The sequence below is a fragment of the Suillus bovinus genome, assembly GCF_016758785.1.
Source record: "Suillus bovinus strain UH-Sbo-P2 chromosome Unknown EDB93scaffold_174, whole genome shotgun sequence".
In the NCBI taxonomy this organism is placed as follows: Eukaryota; Fungi; Basidiomycota; class Agaricomycetes; order Boletales; family Suillaceae; genus Suillus; species Suillus bovinus.
In genome coordinates this window covers 1-23,895 of record NW_024542230.1, presented here as the reverse complement: position 1 = coordinate 23,895, position 23,895 = coordinate 1, and the positions used below count along the sequence as shown (strand labels likewise).

General features: G+C 47.1%; 9 protein-coding genes across 9 annotated transcripts; 6 read left to right on the top strand and 3 right to left on the bottom strand.

Annotated features, from left to right (window-relative positions):
• The first annotated feature begins 1,089 nt into the window (after positions 1-1,089).
• EDB93DRAFT_1187732 (cytochrome P450) lies at positions 1,090-3,825 on the top strand. The gene is made up of 13 exons (XM_041450850.1): positions 1,090-1,585; positions 1,638-1,709; positions 1,766-1,880; positions 1,932-1,949; positions 2,001-2,020; positions 2,071-2,082; positions 2,133-2,198; positions 2,259-2,361; positions 2,412-2,554; positions 2,599-2,833; positions 2,883-2,922; positions 2,975-3,238; positions 3,295-3,825. The coding sequence occupies exons 1-13, from the start codon at positions 1,397-1,399 to the stop codon at positions 3,539-3,541; spliced, it is 1,524 nt and encodes a 507-aa protein (XP_041300840.1). The 5' UTR covers positions 1,090-1,396; the 3' UTR covers positions 3,542-3,825.
• Positions 3,826-3,898: 73 nt separating this feature from the next.
• EDB93DRAFT_1257371 (uncharacterized protein) lies at positions 3,899-10,476 on the bottom strand (the record flags this gene model as incomplete). The annotated part of the gene is made up of 29 exons (XM_041454078.1): positions 3,899-4,040; positions 4,091-4,139; positions 4,191-4,388; positions 4,440-4,475; positions 4,525-4,671; positions 4,719-4,753; positions 4,809-5,244; positions 5,295-5,410; positions 5,470-5,803; positions 5,865-6,139; positions 6,188-6,476; positions 6,524-6,719; positions 6,773-6,993; positions 7,050-7,309; positions 7,358-8,468; positions 8,517-8,533; positions 8,582-8,670; positions 8,718-8,742; positions 8,801-8,823; positions 8,878-8,898; positions 8,951-9,285; positions 9,354-9,639; positions 9,684-9,727; positions 9,776-9,826; positions 9,877-9,921; positions 9,976-10,048; positions 10,105-10,256; positions 10,317-10,404; positions 10,453-10,476. 29 exons carry the CDS (start codon positions 10,474-10,476, stop codon positions 3,899-3,901), a joined length of 5,118 nt encoding a protein of 1,705 aa, XP_041300839.1.
• Positions 10,477-10,792: 316 nt separating this feature from the next.
• EDB93DRAFT_1187727 (uncharacterized protein) lies at positions 10,793-12,614 on the bottom strand. Its single transcript, XM_041450849.1, has 3 exons — positions 12,384-12,614; positions 12,272-12,334; positions 10,793-12,219 (listed from the first exon to the last, which is right to left on the bottom strand). The coding sequence occupies exons 1-3, from the start codon at positions 12,461-12,463 to the stop codon at positions 11,256-11,258; spliced, it is 1,107 nt and encodes a 368-aa protein (XP_041300838.1). The 5' UTR covers positions 12,464-12,614; the 3' UTR covers positions 10,793-11,255.
• Positions 12,615-12,673: 59 nt separating this feature from the next.
• Positions 12,674-14,021, top strand: EDB93DRAFT_1187724 (uncharacterized protein). Its single transcript, XM_041450848.1, has 3 exons — positions 12,674-12,926; positions 12,980-13,223; positions 13,278-14,021. The coding sequence occupies exons 1-3, from the start codon at positions 12,776-12,778 to the stop codon at positions 13,798-13,800; spliced, it is 918 nt and encodes a 305-aa protein (XP_041300837.1). The 5' UTR covers positions 12,674-12,775; the 3' UTR covers positions 13,801-14,021.
• Positions 14,022-14,641: 620 nt separating this feature from the next.
• EDB93DRAFT_246913 (Polymerase/histidinol phosphatase-like protein) lies at positions 14,642-16,272 on the top strand. Its single transcript, XM_041455840.1, has 5 exons — positions 14,642-14,862; positions 14,919-15,054; positions 15,106-15,265; positions 15,315-15,878; positions 15,931-16,272. The coding sequence occupies exons 3-5, from the start codon at positions 15,107-15,109 to the stop codon at positions 16,183-16,185; spliced, it is 978 nt and encodes a 325-aa protein (XP_041300836.1). The 5' UTR covers positions 14,642-14,862; positions 14,919-15,054; position 15,106; the 3' UTR covers positions 16,186-16,272.
• Positions 16,273-17,142: 870 nt separating this feature from the next.
• Positions 17,143-17,369, top strand: EDB93DRAFT_1096925 (uncharacterized protein; the record flags this gene model as incomplete). The annotated part of the gene is made up of 2 exons (XM_041446829.1): positions 17,143-17,211; positions 17,271-17,369. 2 exons carry the CDS (start codon positions 17,143-17,145, stop codon positions 17,367-17,369), a joined length of 168 nt encoding a protein of 55 aa, XP_041300835.1.
• A 785-nt stretch (positions 17,370-18,154) lies between these two features.
• On the top strand, positions 18,155-19,413 carry EDB93DRAFT_1341078 (uncharacterized protein; the record flags this gene model as incomplete). Its single annotated transcript, XM_041455467.1, has 5 exons — positions 18,155-18,353; positions 18,407-18,448; positions 18,500-18,800; positions 18,861-19,034; positions 19,082-19,413. Exons 1-5 carry the CDS (start codon positions 18,177-18,179, stop codon positions 19,411-19,413), a joined length of 1,026 nt encoding a protein of 341 aa, XP_041300834.1. The 5' UTR covers positions 18,155-18,176.
• A 22-nt stretch (positions 19,414-19,435) lies between these two features.
• Positions 19,436-22,519, bottom strand: EDB93DRAFT_246766 (major facilitator superfamily domain-containing protein). Its single transcript, XM_041455839.1, has 13 exons — positions 22,276-22,519; positions 22,118-22,216; positions 21,924-22,069; positions 21,809-21,875; positions 21,639-21,753; positions 21,442-21,585; positions 21,313-21,394; positions 21,246-21,262; positions 20,861-21,193; positions 20,721-20,808; positions 20,317-20,658; positions 20,035-20,267; positions 19,436-19,976 (listed from the first exon to the last, which is right to left on the bottom strand). The coding sequence occupies exons 1-13, from the start codon at positions 22,436-22,438 to the stop codon at positions 19,700-19,702; spliced, it is 2,106 nt and encodes a 701-aa protein (XP_041300833.1). The 5' UTR covers positions 22,439-22,519; the 3' UTR covers positions 19,436-19,699.
• Positions 22,520-22,574: 55 nt separating this feature from the next.
• EDB93DRAFT_246755 (uncharacterized protein) lies at positions 22,575-23,895 on the top strand (the record flags this gene model as incomplete). The annotated part of the gene is made up of 3 exons (XM_041455838.1): positions 22,575-22,905; positions 22,956-23,641; positions 23,691-23,895. Coding segments are annotated over exons 1-3 (1,135 nt in total), but the record flags the coding sequence as incomplete, so codon positions are not given.

The following is a 23,895-nucleotide window of genomic DNA, read 5'->3' as shown; positions in this document are numbered from 1 at the left end:
ATCTACAACGCGAACAGGACACCATCAATCCCCATACTTGTGCTGACATTATGCTACTCTCCCACGAAGATGAGAAGATTCATCCATACTGGTATGCCCGTGTGATCGGGATCTTTCATATCAATGTTGAATACCATGAGGACAACACTCAGACGTACTCACACCCAACTCGGATGGACTTCTTATTTGTCCGATGGTTCAGACGGGATAGTTCACCTGCAGGTTGGGCTGCAAAATGCCTCCAGCGCCTCGAATTTTTTGATGAAGACAGTCCTGACACATATGGATTCTTGGATCCAGACTCTGTCATTTGTGGGGTTCATTTGATTCCCAGTTTTCAACATCATTCGGATCCTCAAGATCCTGAGTCTGACTGCCGTTTTCAATATGTGAACATGTGCGCATTTGTTTTTTATTTATTCTTGCAACTAAGGCTGATATATCTACATCATGTATATAGATTTGTTCATGAGGTTTCATGGTGGTGGAATCGGCCATAAAGCTACCAGAGACTGGGACAATATTCTCCAACATGAGAAACATGGAGCCGAAGAATCGGAAGAGGGTGATCAGCTTGAAGAAATCATTGCCGACGTATCAGACGTGGCTGATACAGTGGAGGAGTGGCAGGATATCGAGGATGACAATGCTGACAGCGAGAGCAGTGATGAAGAAGGTGATGACGAGGGTAGAGTCATGGCTGACGAAGGAGAGGAGCTTGACGATGACGTGCTTGCAGAGGAAGGATATGGCGCACTTTGATGTATTTAGCATGCTTCTCGATCGATCGAACGCTCGGCGCATCAAATTTTCGTTTTCATTGTATGTTGCGCAAAAACTTTGATTACAGTACCTATACGACATTGTGTACATATTTTAGTATCTAGGATATGTCATGTAGATACAAGAATCATCTACTTAATGTCGTTATGATAGTATCGCGAGGTGGGAGGTCTCATTCTGAGTTAATTGCTGCATTCAAATGTCGCGTCGGGGTGTTGATGACATCACACGGACTTGTTTGGTCATATGTTCAGCCACACTATCGTCCATATCGGGTAATCTCTCAGTTGCGCAATTTTTGTGATGTATTGCCCGAACCTTGAACCGGACTTCGGTCAGGTTCAAAACGGTTCAGAACCGGACCTGGCCATCACTACAACCTACCTCGTACATCCTCGAAAAGCTATCCTAGATGCACTCTAAGAAGGCCATCCAAGACGGGGCTATTTCCTCGCAAGGTATCGCAGGCCTTCCAATATTCGCAAGGTCGTATGTGGTTTTGTTAGGCCTCGTCAGGTTTGAGCACTTTTGCTGATGGAATATAAATTAAATGCCGTATCCTTGCCGTATCCTAATATGAGGACCAGCGCTGTCAGTAACTAACTGCAACTTCATGTACCGCACCATGGTCACCCACATCCTTTGGAAACTTGTCCTTTCAACAAGCTCTGCACTCGTCGCATTCGGATGTTGGAAGTTAGGAGAGCGAGTTTGGCACACTCTTAGGTCCTCACTGCGCACACTACCAGGCCCAAGAGGAACAAGCTGGCTATACGGGAACTTGAAGGACACTTTCAGCGCGGTACAGTAATCCATCGAACTACCATGATGCAGTCTTCATTGAAAACTCGCAGGAGAATTCAGTCCTTCACGAGCAGTGGGTGGGGCAGTATGGAACAACCCTTAAATACAAAGGGCTCTTCTTTGTATGTTCAATTCCTCCTGCGCTACAAAATTTACCATGTTTGAAATTCTTTCCCAGTCAGACCGGTTATTCACGATGGACACCCGTGCACTGAACCATGTTCTCACACATAGTAGCGATTACCAGAAACCGTCACAAGTCCGGTATAATCTTGCTAGAATTGTGGGCGAAGGTGCGTGCCAGTGTGTCTACTGTTATCCCGGGCTATCTGATATTATCTCAGGTGTCCTATTCGTTGAAGGTGCGATCTCGGCTGCATGATATTTCCATTTCCACTCATTTCGGTCTCAAGGAGCTCAACATCGTCAGCAGGTTTGTTTTGACACGCATCTCAACTTCACCATGCTGACGCCATGTTTCAGAGAAGGATCATGGTACAATTCACCTCTGTTTGCCTTGGACCAATTAAATATGTCTTCCAAAGAACCCCGCATTTGGACCTGCTCAGATACGCACGCTAACGGACATATTCTTCAGTAAATCGATCAAGGTAAGCTTAGTTTGTTCCTCACTAGACATGGATATAGATGACGACGTCGCTGTCTTTCAGCTTCGAGACGTCTGGTCTACCATGACCGTTAGTGAACACGCAGCTCGGATAGATGTCATGCCCTGGCTGAGCAAAATGACGTTGGACGTCATCGGACTTGCAGGTAGGTCCTTTTCGAAGGAACTTCCTACCAGCACCGAATGAGTATCATAGGTTTTAACTATGAGTTTAACGCCCTGAATGCAACCGATACACCAAATGAGCTTAATCAGGCTTTCTCGGTTATGTTTTCTGCTAGTCAGCAGATTAGCATCCTCCCAAAGCTTAAGGCATGGATTCCATTGCTCCGATGGATTGTAAGTTCACCATTGCGACATAAATTGTCACTAACTCCCTCCAGCCCTCTGATCGTGATCGCAAGATAGATGCAGCCCAAAACACGATGGGTCGCATCGGCAGCCAGCTCCTGCATAATGCTAAAGCCGCTGTCATATCCTCTCTCAGCGCTAAAAAAGGTGATTTCATTGAGAAGAGCAGTCTTCAAGGGCGCGATTTACTCGGTTTGCTCGTTCGTGCCAATATGGCCACTGATATTCCGGAAAACCAGAGGCTATCGGACGAGGATGTACTTGCACGTACGTTGTCATTGGGAACTATGCGTGCGAGCGCTTATGGTGTACTCAGAGGTTCCGACTTTTTTGGTTGCAGGGCATGAGACCACGAGGTGCGGATATCAATTGTTGTATAAGATAATCCACACTTACACAGCCGAATAGCATGGCAACAACTTGGGCACTCTATGCGCTCTGCCTACGCCCGGACATTCAAACCAAGCTCCGGGAGGAACTCTTGACAGTGGAGACCGAGACTCCGTCCATGGATGAACTCGTAGCGCTCCCGTATCTTGAGGCGGTCGTACGCGAGACACTTCGTTTGCACGCCCCTGTCCCTAGCACAATTCGGATCGCCATGAAAGACGACATCCTTCCAGTGGACACGCCTTTTACGGACAAATATGGAGTGGTTCATAATGGGATCAAGTACGTTGCCAGCGTCCCTTCCAATGATCATCGATATCTCATCGCAGTTACCTCAGGATCAGCAAGGGGGACCCAATTTTTATTCCCATCTTGGCAATCAACAGATCGGAGGCGATTTGGGGCACCGATGCAAAAGAGTTCAATCCTGACCGCTGGGCATCACTTCCAGAGGCAACATCACAAGTTCCTGGGGTCTGGGGACATCTCATGACGTTCCTTGGTGGTCCGCGTGCATGTATTGGGTATCGCTTTTCATTAGTGGAGTATGTTTGCCGCAGCCTTCCATTTTATTTCCACCGATAAAGACCTTTTACAGGATGAAAGCACTTCTCTTTACCCTGGTTCGAGCTTTCGAGTTCAAGCTTGCTGTTCCTGCTTCGGATGTCGGAAAGAGGTCTTCAATCGTACAGAGGCCGTTCTTGCGCAGTGACCCAAAGAATGAACACCAACTTCCTCTGCTGGTTAAGCCGTATTGCAAGACCACAAACCTTTCGTGATGATATTCTTTAATTCTATAATACTTTGGAAATGACGAAACACCACTGTAATGTTTCCTAATAGAAAAATAATCGCAACAGCAGCTTTCTGTGAATGATAGATGCGTCTATTTGGATTCGAGTCCGGTACGCGAAATGATTATTGTCTAATTACGTATCAGTTTCACGGCCTGCCAGGTTGCTGAGATAAGATTTGAGCAAATTGCACGATGTGAGCTTCGCAGAGCGCAGAGAAGTAAAACTCATGCTCAGAGTTATGGGGTTGCACCAGGTTGTGAGCGATTTCGTGGGCTAGCGTGAAGTACCTGGGACAGATAATTGATTGGATAACTTCAAAGGAGTGATGATGCCTTACCAGGAAATATAAGCCTGATTGATATTCGCATTCTTTACGTCTTGATCATCTACATTTGACAGCATTAGGAAAGTGTGAAGCTTCAAGTATGCACACGCACGCCATGCTTCGAAGAAGCGGTAATTAAGAAAGAGACTGCCGTTCCGATTAAAAGCGATCAAGCCGCCCTCTAGGTCATAAAAGATGTGAAGTGCGGTCATCGGAAGACTATAAACGTTTGCAAGGGGTGTGACAACATGAATGAAGCGCGCGAGAGAATCATGTTTCCTCGTAATGAAGGTGTGGGGTTCGGGAACATCTGCGCAACAGACTGTGAATACTGCATCGTGTAGGACAGAGGGAAACTCACTCCGAGCGATGAAGATTTTCATTGTACCCATAACACCTGCACATCAATTAGTGTCATTAAGCTCAGGACCTAATTCACTACTTACCAATGTAATCAAGCTCAGCGACATGGCCGGAGACGTCACAATACCCTTCATCCAGAGATTCCTTGATTGTTTGCATCTCGCGTCTGTTGTGTACTAACTTCCCTTCCTCTGGTCTGCAGCCTTTGATCGCCATCGCAACATTGGATCCTAGCAACATGTCAGGCAGGTATTATGACAAGCATGTCCAAGCTCACGAATGTCGCTTTGGGGAGTCACAGTTGGAGGTGTCCTAGGACATCTCTGATTCAAAAATGTCGTTTCGCCCTAACGAATGACACTCTTACCTCGGATTTAGGGACCCCTGTGAGAGAGCAAGAGTGTCTTCTGATGGACTGTTGAAGCCAGGTATCTTGCGCTTAATGTTCTGCAGTGTGTTGTTCACAACATTTGGAATCCTAGGATGTCGTACGACATCTCCATTGTCGACTGTACGTTGAGGGGGCCCATCTGGACTAGACGACTTTGCTGGTAGTACTGGTGGAGCTGTAATAAGGGGTGGAGCTGGAGCGGGTGGCAAAAAGGGTTTCGATGCTACTGCCTTCGGAGGTGAAGTATTCCAGTCCCCTGGAACTCTAGTGCGATCATGTGGGGGAGACAATGAACGCGTTTCAGACTTGAAACTTTGACTCATGCGTGGGTCAGGTGCGGGTACCCGTGTGGAACTTCCTCTGGACTCCACTAATGTTCGGTCGTTTTGTTGTTGTCTCAAAATCTTATCCACTGAGACGTACATCAGAGTTTCAGTAAAACGAAGAAACTAGGGGACACACCGTTATAACCCCTCCGTTTCAGAGCTTTCAAGTCGGTCGAAAGGATAGTCATGAACAAGAGTGCGTCATTCACTTTTACCGTCTCGAACAGTAGGCGACACAACGATGTCGCTACTCTACACGAGCCACATTAACCTGCAGTTGATTCATCATAACTTAAGACACCTACTCATACATATCCACTTGCGTGCTTCCTGAAAGCCATAGCTCAATAGGTCCATGGCCCGAACGCTTAGCAACCGCCGATGCATCTTGCTCCCTTTTCAAAGTATTATCTCCAAAGGAAAGCGATTTCACAACAGTCAATTTGCCAAAAACTCTGACTTTGAAATTTTCCTGGTTGGAGAGCCAGCTGAGAGAAACCTTGGTACGCGTATGTGTGTGTTCATGGAGGAACAACGGCAGCCTCTCTAGCAGCAGCGCACGCGTATCAACCGCAGACTTGTTATGCTTCATCTCTGAGTTGACCCTGTAGTCTTCCTTCACGATAACGCTGAGGCGTTTGGAACCTAGAGTTACATAGAAGTCTGCGGGAGTCAGATTGACCTCAGTAGAGAACCGGAGACACACTTTCGACGAGATCCTCTTGTGGTGCAGTATAGATAGACTCTCCGAACATCTGGTAAGCATTAATATCGTCCGCAATCACAACATCCAAGGGTTTTCGAAGATCGTAAAGCAGCTCCCAGTCTTCCTCATCGAGGTTAAGGGCTTTGTTTGATTCCTTTCGAGACTTTCTTTGCCGTCGAAAACCGAGCAAAATGGGAGAAACTCTCATTCGGGCAAGCGCGCTTGTAGATAAAAGACGAGCGTTGACAGCCAAGTTACGCAATTCGACGAGGTAACTGAAGAGAAAATGAGTGTGCATGGTAGCGGAAAGCTGGGTCACACACTTCTCATAACCACCCGCCAAGTCGTAGAATCTTCGAGGATCGGCGACCAAAATGCTAGCTACCTCTTCTACAGAGGGTTCTTGCTTCGAGCCACATGCACTCAAAAAGCTGTTGCCGGAAGGGCCAAAATCCACAAAGACGAACAACTTTGAGTGGAACTGCCCTTTCGATGGCCCTCCAAGATAACACTGGCCAGGGGAAAGCCAACGCAGTGCCTCGGACCCAGATTCTACCTGCGTGGGAACGATTGGAAGCCCCGAAATTATTGACAATTGAGATGAACTGAAGTCTGTATGACTATCAGTAAGGTGCCTACGTGTACTAAGCAAAGCAAACCTGCAACGTGGCCTGATAAAATTTCAAACCATCGACGAGCAACGTTCTGATCTTGAGGAGATGTTTTCTCAAGTAATGCCACGATCCTAGTAGCGGGTGGGTGTTCCTTTAAGCCTAGTTTACTTACTGCAATATCGCGAACGGCATCTTCGACGACTGAAAACCCGAGGACCTTCCACTGACGTGATGCAAATACCTATCAAGCGCGACACATCAATTCAGATTCATGATGTATACGTGCCCGCTGACCTCGTTCGGAGTCCTCATACAAGGCCCGAAGTTATCTACTGCTGGTATGAAGGCAACATGACCAAAATCTTCACGTCTGTAATCCGGGTATTTGGAAGGAATGCTGTCTATAAGATATTTGAATGCTGCAGAACGAATTTCTAGCTCCGACGAAGCGCAGAGTTTGATGGTCGAGTCCAAAGGAGGACATATTCGCAGGCCCAGTCGATGGAGAAGCTTTGCTAGTAGGAAAACATAATCTCAAATGGGGGAGCGACATGCAAGAGAAGATACAAACCTTCTTCGGAACTGCTTCGCCATTTGGTCTTCTCACCCCAATCGATAATCGGCAAACCAAGCTGCCGGTTTGTGATAGATGGTTCGTAGAGATCACTGGCCCTATATCGCGACTTCTTTCCTGAAAGAGCGTTCTCGCCTTCCCTTGAGAAAGCAGACGTCATCTGGAGTTTGGTAATCTCATCCGGAGTTAATGTGCTTTGGATAGTTACTAGATGCGTTATTAGATCTGAGATTGTCCAGTCCCCAGTTTTGACCATTCTGCCGGAATGTAAGGAACTTGATGTGATATTATACGTAGTGGCTTACCGATCAAAGACGACCTGAAGGTCCACATGCTTCCGGACGCCAACAAAGGAAAGCAGCTTCTCCACATTACCCTTGAGAGCACCGCCAGATGTAAAAGTAACGACAGGCAAATCGTTGAATATATTGGCGCCTGGAAAGTACGCCAGCTGTGGTTTTTGTAGACCTGAAGATGTCGGAATGCACGATTTTTGGACGAGTATAGCCTTGATCCTTTCATGCGATTCCTTGGACGACGATGGCCATGTGCGAGCTAAAACTGTCAAGACTCGCTCAGCCCATTCTGGAGACCTGGTTACGTCTTGTGCTGGATTTGCATTCATAACGTCTGGTCTGAAGATGTACTGTATCCAGTCGAGAATCGAAAATTCTCGCCACCCAAAAGATCTCAGCTGTTCCTGCGTGAAGTGTTTTGTGATGCTCAGAGGCATGAGAGTATCGGGTAAGGGCCCATCAAGCGGAATCATACGCTGATGAATGAAGTACTGCACCATCGAAAGAGGAATCGGCCTGGCATCCTCTCCTGAGCCTAGACTGAGGATAGTTGCATGAAGAAGCTCAGTGCGAGCGCGCGTAGCATCCTGCGTCGGATTTTGCTGTCCGACAAGCCACTTGAGACAGGCGATGAGTTCTTCTTCGTTGAGTGGATGTTGACGAAGTTGAGCCAGAACATCCGGAAATGTAATATCCGTGATCAGTCCTTTACTTTGCAGAGTTCTAATGGCAAGAGGAGCAGAAGACAGAACGGAGGCGGGAAGGACAGGTAGTTGTTTGAGGAATGACGAAAACATGGGGTCGGGAGCGCGCACATCAGAAGCATCGCGCACACCTGTCGTCGAAAGGACTTTGAGGGGTAAAGTGGAGCAACCAAAGAAGGCGGTCTCGAGGAAACGTGCAACATCAGAAGAAGGTGTTGAGATATGGAAAGTGAAAAATTTGACGACATGCAAGAACCGATCGCGCAGCCAGTTGCCGAGTTGTGGATCTGGATGAAAATCGTTCGTATTGGATGAACTCGAGGCTTCGTTCCAGAGCATCCGAATGTTTTCGAGCTCTATCTCGTATGCTGCTCGACACAGATAGCCGCCAACGTACAACAGCTCTCTGTTCCATACTATATCACTATCAGCTATTGACTCAGTGGCAAACACATAGATCTCACTTGCGACGTTACGGTCGCTGGAAATACGGTCAGATGAATGCATGGGGTAATGTAAATTAACTCACACTAAATCTATTGACTCCCGTTCAACTGTTGGGATAAATCTAGATGCCATGTGACCACCGATACCTGTTGTCTGTCCAGTTGCGTGCCCCTACGATCATTAGTCGACTGTAATCGCTTCCTTGAGATCGCTCTTACAATAAACACATGTGCTTGGCCAGCACTATACAAATAAGCATGAGTTACAGCCACAGCCTCGTCCCCGAGAACAGGGTACTGACCCATTCAAATCAGCTCTGAGACCCTGAAAAATGCTTCCACAAGATACGGGTTGGCTCTTCTCCTCATCTAGACTCACATTGTACTCGTCTTTTCCTGTCTGCAAATGAATCAGTCACAAGCCAAATGAAAGTCGCGGATCAAAAACCCACATAAATCAGGCTGTAATTTAAGTGAGCGGGCGGGTTTTTCTTTGTAGATCGGTGTAGTTCGCTCTGAAGTTTCTTATCCAGCTTTACGTCTACGTCCGCATTGAACATGGTGAGTGTGACACTTGAGTTGTATACTCCCGTGGGGTCTTTGTTAGTTTGAGGTTGTGGTAAAGGTTTTGCAAGTACGGGCTGATGATGTGACGTAAAAGTGCTGAGAAGAGTCGAGAAAAAACCACCTTGAGAGACTTTGGGTGTTTCTCCGACTGGGAGGACGAGAGGTTTCTCAGTGCCAAGATCGTATACAGCATGCATGACTTGTGCCTGGATACGAGTAGCTAAAATAGTGCATCAGCCATACAGGCGGCCAGTAGCAGAGGGAAGTGCTCGCCAGCAGACTGCACACTCTTCACATTCATCAAACCTGAACCGCTAGACTTTTTCAACGCTTTGGGTAATTCAAGCTCCCTTGGAACACCCGAAGATTTCGTGAGATGGGCCAGGCGATGAGAGTCAAGAAAGACGCTGACTGAGCGAAGGTGGACCATGAATGTGATGCTGCTTGCAAGGAATCGTGTTAGATCGAAAGGCTGTGGAACAGGTCCCTGTTCACGGAGTGTCATCTCAAAAGTTGTCCACGGATTAGACTGGAGAACATCTTTGGATGGGAGATCACCGCGCCGTACAAGGAGCTTCAAGAGGTCAGCTGATATCAAGTGGCAATGGACATGCATACTTGGTCTCCAGTTTTGTCCTTCCAGTAGAATTGCATTCCGTGACCTTGATTCTATTAGAAAAATATAAAAAGATACCCGAATAAATTTCTACCTCCTGAAATAACGAATGGTTCCTCAGTTACGGAGAACAGACTATAGAAGCCTGCAAGAACGTTAGGAAATGAGTTAAATCAATGGCTTGCAGGAGCGTACCGACACCGAAGGCGCCAATCTTCTCCTCGTCTGGATTTCCTTCAGCTATACAAAATGAGTATATTATTATATTATTCAAGCTTCAAGTGCGCCACAAACCAATTTTCCTAAGGCGATTCCAGTCCTCGTCACGAAAAACAAATCCATTATTCCGAAAGGTCCACTGGGAAATCTACAATGATCGATTAACAAACACGGAAGTTGCGATAACATTGACATAATACAAACTGGAGTGGCTTTGAGGTCTGGGAAACCCGCACTGTCCTCTGGTTGCATCGCATCCTCGCTGTTCTTTTGTCGTAGATATTCCTCTGTCTCAAAATATATCTCAACCGCGGAAGACTGTGCATCATCTGAGTTCTGAAGAAGTTCACGGAATACTATGTAGCATGTTCGTCAGGGCTGCGGGATCAAACAAGAAACCAGCAGGTATAGCGCACCTGTGAATTCGCCCGAATATCGTGCCAACACCTTGTCGATCAATGCACGCTGATTAACTTCTACTGTCTCATCATAACCACTCGCCCACTGCCTTGGTCGTCCATCAGCATCTCATAAGGAATCAAGCAGGCTTACAAGGGCGTCTCGATCATGAGCCATAGTAGATTGGTTTCAATGCCACGCGCCTTCCCCGTGTGTAACGTGTTGCTGGCTAGTAGTTGAATCAAAGTTGAATGGAATTGAACTGGCGTCTTACACTTTTTCAGGTGTTGATGACAGTAATCCTTTGAGCCTAATTGACAGGCGAACAGAGGATACTCGTGCGGAGCCTTTAAGCCCCAAGCTCGTTGAATAGTACTAGCTGTAGGCAAACAAACATGGCATAACATTGACAATTATCATTAGTCAGCGCTCAAGACTCGCAGATTGCCATATCGCGTGTTCACTCTGAATCTTGATTTCTGGCCCTAAGCACGCAAGTAGCACACAAGATAGACCTGACTGTCAAGTCAACTCATTCCTGCTCTCATATATCATCATGATGTAAGAACTCGGAGAAGAAAATTCATTTGAAATGGCCAAACTTGATCGCAATTACGTATGTACTGCATGCCGCCCAGTTCGGTTAAAATGCGGTCGTGGTCGAGAAAGTTGATCAGACTAAACTCTGAACTATTGCTATGGAACAAACCAGGGTGTCATAGGGTGTCATGAAAGGTATGAAAAATGCAAGACAATTGATGGCATAGAGACGGATATTTTTCAGGATATGACGGATGCGATGCGATGTTCCTTCCATGTAATAGATTCCTTTACAAAAATGCCGAAGTGTCAGGGAACACCAGCACCCTACACCCTGCAAGGGCAGTCATAAATTGGAACCTCGTGGCAAGTCAGGGTCGGCGGGCATACAAATAGAATTCCAACCTGCACTAGACTTATTGGTTCCCTGTAAGCGCAACAGCAAACCATCCGAAAATAGCCATTAAGAAGCGCACCATCCACGCTGGGTCAGCGCCAACGCCGCGGCCTGGCCTAAGCTGCATCGCCAGAGCAATGTCAAACTCAGGCACAGCACGGTATGCGCGACTGCGAGGATGGATAAGGGGTGATGAAGGAGGTGCAGGAATAGAACGAGCGACCCGCATGGACCAGGAAGGACGTGTAGGTGGTTCACGAGTTTCAGAATCTATTGTTGGATGTACACATGCTTGTGAAGGAATGGGTCGATCGTCTGGGGTAGGGTCAAGTGCCGTTGGGATCGGTAGCAAAGAAAGATCCTGCGAAGGTGAATCAGGTGACGGATCTTGCACGCCGAGGGATGGCAGAATGTCTAGAGCATCGTGAAATTTCTCGTCCTCTGGGTCTTCTCCTAAGTCATCGGAGGTGGCGATGGAGACACAGGACAATGGTGCAGAAGCGCGAGCACTGAAATACGGGGGTTCCTCGGATTTCTCATCAAGTATACTCTGCGTTAGCGCTATAGTTGTTCCAATGTCTGAATTTCTCCTGCAGGAGGACAACACGGCATGATTCTCAACATGAGGCAGACTTTGCCAAGCCTTGTGAGACCAAAGAATTTGGGTATGTAAGTGTTTGATGGCATACAATCTTAGGCCTACACAGGCCAGTGTAAGCAGCACAATAGTGCATGAGAAGATGAGGAAGAGGATAGAAGCAGAAGTCAAGAAATCTGCTTTCCCATAGTTCGTGACGAGGTCTGAGAGGTTGTGTGTGGTTGGCACTTCATCTCCTGAGCTGATCACGGTCGTGATCCGTTGACCAAAAGGCATTAGACCTTCTGCGGTGGTCGACCCATGTACTGCATCGAATGAAAGGTAGCCATCATTTGCAGCAGCATACGTGGTCCCGATCTCCGTTTGAGCGTCGCAATGGAAGTCACTATAGCCCGTATCAGGAAAATGTTCAGAAAATAAATGCAAGCCTGACTCACTCTGGATGCGATGAACGTAAACGAAAAACTACCTGCGCAGAATCTTGCATTTCTGCTGACATCCTACGACAGTCACTCACTGGTGCTCATCGGAGCAAATGAACGAACTTACAGTTCGGAGTCGGGCAAAATTGGAAGACTCGAAGCGACCAGCGCGAGCAGAGGGACAGAAACAAAAGTAGTAAACGTCATGTCAATAGTTCACCGGCAATGACAAAACGTTGGCTATTCAGTTCTGGCGGCGGTTATGGGCGGAGCCAAAAGAGTAGTACCAGTGAAGGAGGAACAAAACCCACCTTGTTCTATCTCACCTCACGATACCCGAACACGATGCAAAGTCGGACTAGGTCGGCATGTGATCGGCCTGCAAGTCGCGTCTCCATTTAGTTGTTGTCACGTGCAGTTGTATTTCCCCTCAATGGTTGGTGCAAGTCACCCAGAGCCGCAAACTAGGTCCGTCCCAGGGCCAATTCGAGTCCGAGTACCCGTTATATTAAACATCTAATGGCACCAACTTCAAGAAACCAGCGTCAACAATCGAGAGTATCCTTTCATCCATCCAACGACACTGCAACTTATCGTGATTTACTACTCTTTGAAGAGCGCCTCAAAACTAATGCCGCTCAGCTTCAACGCAGAAAGTCCAGGTATCAGCGTATGTTTTTGCGATATCTGTGTTGCTAAAGACGCTGATGAGTCTATTCCTAGTGTTCCTATTTCATCTTCTGATAGCTATTGCATTCCTCCTCTCCGAAGTGCTACTTCAGACGTCGTTTCTAGACATACTCTATACGAACCTCCTCCGAAAAGTACTTCCAGATGTATACGGGGATGCTGAGAACTTAAAGCCCCACCCGTACTTTGCATCAGGGCTCCTCTTCGTACTTGTAACTGCCCTCCTTCTCTTCTTTGCCAGCGGCATGTATGCTGAGAAAATTGCATATGCAAATAGGTCAGCCTTCATACAATGTATTCGCCACTCATAGATTTAGCGACGGTGCCGCAGATATGTTCCTCATGCGAATAAAGCTCTTCGGAATTTCAACATGTACCTGAATGTCCGACGTCCCCCTCTTCGCTCAACATTCTCCATCAGCCCCTTCTCTTTTGTTTTTCATCGACCTAGCCAGTCACGAGCACCATCCCCAACGCTGCGCCCATCCAATGCACCAGCTCCTATGGCTCCTATACCACCCGCAAACAATCCACGTGGTGAACTCATTTTTTCTTCACGCGTTGACCGGGGCTTCAGGGAGAGTTATGAGAGATACCGAGCTGTATTTGAAAGGAAGCGAGATCGAAGAGAGAGGGATGAAAGAGAGAAGACGTGGACAGGACGAATTGCGAACAAGATGCCGTGGAATCAACCGCCAGATGCGTCGCCTGCTTTAGCTGTACTTTCACGAACCGTGTCTGGTTGCGGGCGGGGAAGCGTTGTCGACACTCCGTTAGGGTCAAGGAGGTCGAGTCCTATACCGAGACCAGGGACAAGAGATCATCCTGCTGTGAAGACTATTGATAAGTATTGATTAGGTAGACTTACATTCGCATTCGTTTGAAAAGCTTATACTTTTACGAGGTGTTTTCTAAGTCGACTAGGTAGCAGATGAGCCTCGGCTCTCTCACCTGAAGAAATGGTGTCGGTTCCTAGTGAATGTAACAATAAATGGCGCCGTACACAGAAATTGTCTTTTTATTCGAAATCCAACCACATAAGGAGCTCTCTAATACAATGGCTGCTAGTCAACTATTTGCGGTCCCGCGAAATCCCATTGAATTCTAGCACGACATCCGAAGGTAACAGTATTACATGTTTATCTCAAAAATTAATGAACACCGTAGTAGTGCGTTCTCAGATCATAGATGTCCCGAACTCGAAAGTGCCCCGTGTTATGTAGGTGAAACATGTACGATACGCGATTTTCAAAGTGGTACTTACATCCACACCAGATATGGCTTGCATAATTTCATTGCCTGCAACGCTGCCGCAAGCCAACTGATGCGGCCATAAAGCCTTAGGCCTTAATGTCGGTAACCATATTTATCTCAACATAGCCTATAACCATGTAAACAGCTCATGTGAGTTATACAGTGGGTAAGTATGGATCCCAGATTCATCCTCATACATTCATTCTGCTTAAATTTTACTGAGACTTACTCAGAGTGCTCTCTTAATATATTACTGAGTTCGAAATTCCACGATTATTCTCGGTTGAGTCGTAGTGCATTACATGCACTTCAGGGACATGGTGACACTACATGCGGTTAGGCTCGGAATTTCCAAAGGCTCCATCTCCGTCGTGTCCGACTGATGGATGATAACATGGCTCCGACGAAAGATTTTATCCGGATCTGAGGTGGGTAAGGGTTACTGAAGTAAACGGTACTTACCATGAGAAGTCCGTGATGCAATTGCAAGTGTTTCACGTTACATGACGGAGAAAAAACTGCCTATCAAGTAGTTAGCATGGATGGGAAAACTTCTGAACGGACATCACTTGCGGTGTTGTTGCGCCTCGATGGTCCGATGGAAGATGTACTCCTTAACTTGGACAGTAAGCTACGTCGCGGGAGGGAGGCAAGTGCGGCACGTACGTTGCATAGATTATTCATTAGATGCCCCATTTCTAAGCTGTCAAGCATGCAGATTCAAGACGTCATTCAATATCTGGGGTAGCATGCAGGCGAACTATCAAATCAATTGTGTCATACGCATGCGGGGTCGTGGTGATTCGTGACGCCTCCCGCGATGGGTTCTGCATTACCTTTTGAACATGTATTATGTAAGACGCACCATCCTGTCTCTCACTACTAAGTATTAAATTAAGCGGTAGTATGCCTCACAGTCATCACTCTCACTCCGGACAGTTCTGTAGGCATGCTTTCGGATCCTTAGAAGAAGTTGTATCGGAAGCCATCAAACAACGTTTCGAGGTATATGGTTTGACAGAACATGTACCCCGCTACAGGCTAGAAGATCTGTATCCAGAGGAGGTAGTTTCTCCTCCTCAAAACAGGTTTTACGTCTAAATATATCTGTCAGAGGGAACTGTCCCTTGATGATCTGTCAAAGCAGTTCCTCAGTTTTCTTAACGAAGCTCATCGACTGAAGGAGGTTTACGCCTCCCAGATCACCTTATTGGTTGGACTCGAGACAGAGCACATTACCGATGATGACCTCAGTCATCTTCAAACGCTCCTAAAGGATAACGGGAGGCGCATCGATTATATCGTTGGATCCGTTCATCATGTCAACACTATCCCCATCGACTTTGATCGTGTCACATATGAAAAGGCTTTGGCCAACTTTTCGAGTAAAGAGGGCGTTTATATTGTCGGAAACGATCAAATGGAACGCTTCCTGTCGGCATACTTCGATGCACAGCATCAATTGATTCGGCAGTTTCAGCCAGAGATCATTGGTCATCTCGATTTGTGCAGACTCTACACCCCTTCCCTCGATCTCAAGCAGTACCCCATCGCTTGGGGCAAGCTGATCAGGAACATCGAGGAAGCTACGCGGTATGGTGCACTTTTTGAAATCAATGCTGCCGCGTTCAAGAAGGAGCAATGGACTTCGCCCTATCCTGGAAAAGATATAGTAGCGGTCAGTAACAAATGTCATGCTCTATCAATCGTTGCTTTCTTACTTTGCCTAGCTTATTCAAGAAAAAAATGGTCGATTTGCTTTGTCCGATGACAGCCACGGACCGCGGACTGTTGGACAGTATTATTTAGATGTGGCGGACTATCTGGTTCATGTAGGGATTACCGAACTTTGGTATTTGGACCGTTCGTTAGAGCCAAATCACAATGGGAGGTACATATCTCCTAGGCGATTTGAAGGTGACTGGCGGCTTCATGCCTTCTGGAAACATAGGGAGGGTGAAAGGCACGGAGTCGCTTTTCAATAAATACGAGGTGATTTTGGTGATAGAAGTACGTTTTGCGGCGGCTTGAAGTACTTCGATATTATCTTTGATTTTCTCTGCCCCGAGATGCACTCCAGCCAAAGCCCGCGACTTTTCATTTCCTGATCAACCATGCTTTGTTTCATGGATGTTGCTACGTTTTCGTCTGGTATTAAATCATCCATAACGCGCATTCCGGACTGCATGTCGCTTGACAGAACATGCCTGAATGGGAGCACAATGCTTGTAAAATCCTATTACGGAGTGCGGTGTTTTTCTGTGAGGAAGCGATCAGAGTCCTCTTGTCCTCCGGTGCTAATTAATTTTCTTATACGCTGCTTCAAATCAGGTGCAAATCAGGTGCGGTGAGTTCGCATACGTAAATAGTTTGCATCATGGACAGACACTTAACGCAATTTAGGATGGCCACGATGGCGCACGACCACCAGCATTTCCACGACGCCACATTTGACAACTGAAGAGCTCATCGCAGAAGCATTCAAACCTATGACGGTTGCTTTTCACTCCTACTGGCCTAACGCTGAATCAAGATCTCGATTTTTCCCTTGGACCCGCGATCCTCATTGCGTCAATCTCAGATGTGGGTCAACCATGCTGCTCAAGATAAGATTCATATATCTTCGTGCCATGTGCTTGCCTTTGACGTGCTTCTCCATGCAAGGTGCTCGGCATGGTGAAGTTTAATGCCCCAACTTCGCAATCCCTACCCCGCATTGAACTTGACCCCGCAGTCGTCAGTCTAGCCTCTTTCGAGAATAATTTTTTTCCTGGCGGTCTCTTATTGCATGTGTATGATGTGGGCATGCAGTGGCAGGATTTAAAGGGTCGTGAACAGAGTATCTTTAGCTTAACGATCCCATTCTTCCGCTAGAAATTCCTCATGTGAGGGAGATTCAGACGCTTTCTTCTCGCACGACTGACTTGTGTGTTACAGTTAACATGTGTTACCGTCAGGTTCAGTGCGCCAGACACGGTTGTGGTCACGAAGAGCCCATCGGGGACGCGAAGGTTAGCCTAATGCAGTGATACTGCACTTGCACTTTGAAGTTACTGACAAAGACTGAAAGGTGGATTGTCAATCATCTCAATGTCGATACAGCGCTGCACATCCCCGAGGCTGTCCAATTTGCCCTAGCACATGTGTTCAATGGTTTGTTGCACTGTAATAGTATATAAAGATTTAACAACTGACTGTGATTTTGTCCCACACCAGCATGGGTAGAGCCCAAACTATTGTCGTCCGAAATGGAAATCCGATGTGTTCCCATTGTGCTAGACAAAACGCATAAAAGATCGGACTTGCTGTGTGTTGTCACAGCTACTGAATGGGCCTTCACCCCGCCATGCCGATCACAGTGTTCTGTCCAATCACTTTGTATTACTCGCAGTTCGATCTTGGATTGATGTTCGTAACTACCATTATTGTTGATTGAGTTATAAATTTTAGGCCCATCCACTTAGGTCAAGGGCATTGCTCATACTTGTACTTACTTATACTTAGTCTTACAGTTGCTGAGGACCAGCCAGCTGTACGGTCATCAATACTCAAATTAAGATATCTTCCCGGATATCTACCACGTTTGCAAGTATTCATAGTCACACGAGGAGTGTAGCCTCATAGAGTACCAGCTTCGCGGGAACCTGAATCGGCGTACAATCTGACGGAGTCATTACTTTTTCGGCTGTTGATTGCGAGTCTTCCCTTGAGGCGTTTACAAAGGCAAAGGGGTCGATCACTGATCATGAGTGCATATACATAGTCTCCCCTAGAAAGGCTTTATACGTATAGAAGGACAATAGAAGGAAGCCAATTGTTTCTTTTTGATTAAATCATACACGAAGGGCCTTGAGTCAGGATGTAGCTGCGGGCCAAGCGGTGTTATGATATGTTGTGCATGTAGCTTTATATAACTTGTATAGTATGGGCCCGGTCCCAATAAGTAACTTTAATCACTATATGGTTAATCCAAACCATGAACCTAACCGTATCATCTCCAAGTTTGCAGGCAGCATATCTTCGCACCCTTCCCGCCATCAGACAAAGATGCTCAAGTGTACATGCCATGGCGCAACAAGGAAAGCTGGAGTATTTTGATTATAACCCGGATCGTGAATCGTCCGTTGTGAATTACTGCCTCGAAATCATGAAGGTTCCGACTCGAGCCGACTCCCAGGCATTATCAATGGCTGATACATGTTTTAGAGAGACTTTCCCGCAGTTGATGGGGGTGTTGACTTTGCGTCTGTAAGGGTTTATATCTCTCATCGGACAGCCAGTGTTAGAGTCACTCCATAGATTCCACCGCATGGGAGATGGAGGCATCTAGATGCAGGAAAATCGCGCATAGCGCCTTTGATGGCGAAATGGGATGAAGAACGAGGGTCGCCAGTTAGCGAGAAGGAGAAATGCAAGAGGTTGATTGATTTGTTCCTTGTTTCTGTCCTACTGGATGCTGGAGCTGGCAACCAATGGGTGTACAATGAGTCAGACGGGGAAAGCTACAGTCGGTCGGAAGGGCTTGCAGTTGCAACTGTACATATGTTTGACCAAGGTCTTTTTTCGGGATCTCCTGTAGCCCAGCCTTATCGCGTCGATGGTAAGGGTCACATTCTCTCTGTCTAGCCTAAGTGTTCTAATTTGATTTTCCTATCCGAAGCGCGGGGATTGTCTCAGATCAATGAATCGAGAATCGCCATCGCTATGCAAGTCAGTGATACCAATCCAATGGTTGGTTTGTCAGGCCGAACTTCGCTTCTGGTCAATCTCAAGACTGCGTTGGAGTCTAACCCTCGCATCTTCGGTTCTGATGCTAGACCTGGAAATATTATCGGTATTGATCATCGCCTACTCTTTGATCACCACTTCTGATATTTACAGACTTCCTGGAATCCGAATCGAAGCTCGATGGCTCATCCCTGCATGTCCATGTCTCAACACTGTGGGGAGTTTTGCTCGAAGGTTTAGCTCCAATTTGGCCTGCAAGGTATTCCATCGGTGGGGTGCAGCTCGGAGACGTGTGGCCGTGTTCTGTGCTCGCTTCGGATAGACAAGCTGAGGGAGACGACTTCGTACCGTTCCACAAACTAACGGGATGGATCACGTATAGCCTGATTGAGCCCATAGAGAAGATTCTCAAGTGGAGATTTGACGGCATCGAGGACATGACTGGTCTTCCAGAGTATAGAAACGGTGCATACGATATACCTTGATGTAATACTGCTATTGACGTTCAAGTTTCATCTAGGAGGCTTGCTGATTGACTTTGGCGTTCTTACTCTTAAACCCGGTCTTGAAGCGCCCACAAACACCGACGGTGTTCCACGTCTTCCACCATCACATGGTGCTGTAGTTGAATGGCGGGCAATGACGGTGATTGAACTGTGGGTCACATCAGTGAAACCATCCCAAGATTACACTAAACTTCTTGGGAAGGGATCGTATCGCTGATGGCATTCGAAGTCAAATTGGTGTGAACTCTTATGATCTCACCCTTGCTCAAGTACTAGAAAGCGCAACGTGGAAAGGAGGGAGAGAAATTGCCAAGCGACTCCGCCCCTTGACTGGCGGACCGCCCATCGAGATAGAGAGCGACGGAACTGTTTTTTGAGGATGTGGCATTCGTCCGGAAAGTATCAAAGCATGTATGTATAACTGTAGTTCGACATTGGAAGTACCCAGGTGACCAGGAAAGCGATCAAAATTCATGTGTCTCAATTCCCTAGCTAGGCGCCAGCACAAGGCAAAAGCTACGGCCGCGGCTACGCCCCCCAACCTGATTTGGCTCTGTGATCAGTTGCTTTACTAGTGTGCTTAATGCCATTGGCACCCACCGAAAGATTATTGCAATTGCATTGGGACCTGTTTTTACAGAGGGATCTTGGTCTCGATCTAAGATTTGTCGCATGACATCTCCTGACGTAATGATCGTACCATTGACAGGGATAGCGTTGCCCGGATGATGACCATGTAGGACAGATTTCTGAGGATCAAATATTGCGAAGATGATTGACGACAGGCCAGTGACGAGAAATTGGGGTACGACGATAAAAATATTATGAATGCCCTGGTGACGTTGGTTAGATCTGACAGGGACAAGGATCTGAAGCACTGACGAGAATAGCACCAGCCTGCGAGCTTAAGCCGTTGGGATTCTTTTTCAGCCTGCGAGGCAATGCATCATGAGACATTTGAGCCGATGAGTCATTTATATCTATCTGGCTGACTCGTGCTTCGTGATTTATCATGATCCTCGGATAGTCGCCATTCTCTTGCTCCGGCGACGCAGATCTCGAGTATGTCGGGTCTTCCAGGTCGGAATCGACGAGATGCCGAGTTTCATCAGCATCCTGCTCATCATCATCAGTCCTGGATCTTAAATTCAAGCGCGTGTCCTCGAGGTATATCGAGATAGTCTCTTCATCAGTTGCGGGATGGGACAATATTGCCTCCGCGAGCTGAGAACAGTATGAAATCAAAAAATAGTAGTGCGACATCCAGGGCTTGAACGATGACGTACCAACGTAAATGGGGCCCACTGTACTATGGCCCAACAAAATCCGGTCACTGACATGATGAAAGTAGCACCGCCAACGCTTGATACAACGCTTCACAGATCATTAATTAAAGCTATCGCTTGCTTGACGTGTAGAGACTTACAACGTAGCAGCCATGCATAGTGCGAATACAAGAAGAGAGAATGCCCACAGTGTAGCCAGGTGAACCTGGACACGTTCCAACCACGGCTTCTTCAGTCGAAGAGGGGTCGATATAGCAACTTCTTTAGCACGGATGACGAAGAAAGGCATAATGATGTTTGCTGCAAGGGATACAAGCGCGCTGTAGAATAGTGCACGCGTGCCAAGACGTGTCGCCTCCTCTTCTAATATGACAGCTGAATCATCGTCTGCTGGAGGAGGGGAAACCTGTTTGTGTAGTTCGCCAATATACACGGTAGTATAGAATAAAACAGGGAACCAGGCCAGGGATGAACTACCAGGTTGTGGCTGTCAGATAAATGGAATGTTATTCGGCACAAACGCACAAAAATTGAATATAACACTATAAAGCAGGTCAATAGATACGGTGTAGTGAGAGCATATGCTGCGTACGATTTGTTTTATTACTCGAGGTAATCTTGTCAGAGTATTCCATATATTGTATATTTCTTGCTTCAGACCCTGGGCGCGGGTACTATGTCCAAGTGAGACAAACACCCAGTAGATATTGAGATAACGCACTCGGTTGCAACAAGTATCCTCTCTTTGACGCAAATAGAGGTCAACAGATGAGTGGATATGAGTAACAGAGACGCAATGACTACCAAATCTTCTAGTTGAGCATGGCCAAGGAAAGGTAACCATTGAGGAAGGTCTATTTCTCCCCTGCAACAAAACATGAGGGCCCAAGGACAAGAATTTACCTAATTTAAGCTCACACAAAGAATCCGAGTACGCCGCCAATGGCCTGCATTCGAGCAGCCCATGCGTTACCACTGGGCTGATCTGATGGGGGTAGGGTGTCGACCAAAAGAGCACGGTCCAGAGCTTGCACTGCGAATGGATTTTTAGTTTCATAGAGCAATACTCAGGGTTTGTGAGGACATACCTGCATTGATGGAAAAATCTATGCAATATATCGATAGGACAGCAAGCCATATGGCAAGTGAATCATGCTGATGAATTCAGTATGATCTGTCAGTTGTATCGAAGAGTGAACGCACCGAGGATGATCCTGGCGTTGTAAACAAAGCAGCAAATGGACGAGCGTATCCGAACAGAAGGGTTGTAATACAACATAATGCTGCACCAATACCGATTAAAGGCCGCCGTCTGCCAAAGCGTGACTTTGAATTATCAGCTAGCACACCTAGAGACATGTTGAGAGGACTGAAAAATAGAAGTGCAGGAGAGGTACCTATTAAGGGCTGAACAATGAGACCAGAGAGGGGCCCAGCAAGGAAGACCACTGCCATTAGTGGTTTTGACAGACCGAGGGACAATAGGTAGGGGGAGGCTTGCGATGTGCAATAGCATTGAATAACCATCTAGCGAGAGTATAGATTAATCATTCACCATATGACATCTCAACCGACCACAAGACCGAAACTCCCAAAAGTCCAATAGTGAGAGTAGGGAGACGTGTCAATGGGGGTCCTAATATCCTGGCTCTCCCTATCCACCGGGATTCGTCATTGAGGGAGTCTTCAGCGAAGGGTAGAGCAGAAAAGCCGGTCATTCTTGTAGAGTATGCCTACCCAGTAAACTGTTTGCAGGATTTCGATTAGTTTGTTAGTACTTTGCAAGTTGGAAGTCCAACTATGGTTTCATAATTACTCTTTTAAGACGCCACCGCAATGCCAGCCAACCCGTCCCGCGGATTGCCTTTTCGAGATCGAACTTCGAAGACGTTTGCCATCATCGCAAGACATCAATTTGCAGGAGCTAATCTATAGTGCTGAATGCTGACCCGTGCAGTCCTTCGTCCAAGGATATTTAATCTCAATCGCTTTCTCCATTCATCCTCCCGTATCAGCAGGCAATCGTTTGACCCATCTGCTGTTGAACGTGTCTCGGAGGATGTGGACGTTTGCATCGTCGGAGCTGGCCCTGCTGGCCTTAGCGCTGCGATTCGACTAAAGCAGATGGAACAAAAATTAGGAAAAGAATTTAGGGTCGTTGTACTGGAAAAGGGTGCTGAAGTAGGTGCGTACTCCAAACACTGAACTTTCCCGTGTAAACGTAACTCGCCCTAGGCTCTCATACACTCTCCGGAGCTGTCATCGAACCTCGAGCACTCGACGAGCTCTTACCAGATTGGGCCCTCCGCGATGACCACCCACTCACGCAGTCAGCAACGTCCTCTCACATGCGGTTCCTCACAAAGTCGTTCTCGATACCTATACCTCATCCCCCTCAAATGGCAAACCAAGGCAATTACATCGTGTCGCTCTCTCGTTTTACTGCGTGGCTCGGGAACGTTGCAGAGGAAATGGGTGTTGAGGTTTACCCTGGGTTCGCCGGCGCGGGCGTGGTTTACGCAGATGATGGGAGCGTTGCTGGTGTCAGGACTAATGAAGTGGGTCTGGACAGACTAGGGTGCATGAAAGAATCCTTTGAGCCTGGAATGGAGTTTCGTGCAAAAGTCACCCTTATCGCGGAAGGCGCACACGGCTCCATCGCCAAGGAACTCATTCAAAATTTTGATCTCAACCGGAATTCCGATCCACAAACATATGGCATCGGCCTCAAAGAAGTTTGGCGCGTGGATCCAACCCAATATCGACCTGGTGAAGTTGTCCATACCATGGGATGGCCCCTTGATTTCAGGACATACGGTGGTGGGTGGGTTTATCACATGGCTGATGGGCTCGTCAGCCTAGGCCTTGTAATCGGACTCGACTATGCCAACCCATATCTGAGTCCCTATAAAGAATTTCAGGTGTGTTCTTTTCAGTTACCGCACACGTCGCTCTGATATCCCATTCAAGCGTATGAAACACCATCCATATTTCGCGCAGCTCCTGTCTGGGAACTCCACAAGGATAGCATATGGTGGACGTTCGCTCAACGAAGGCGGTCTTCAATCTGTGCCTCAGCTTTACTTCCCCGGTGGTGCCCTAGTCGGTTGCTCGGCTGGTTTCGTCAACATCGCGAAAATTAAAGGCACCCATAATGCGATGAAGAGCGGTATGT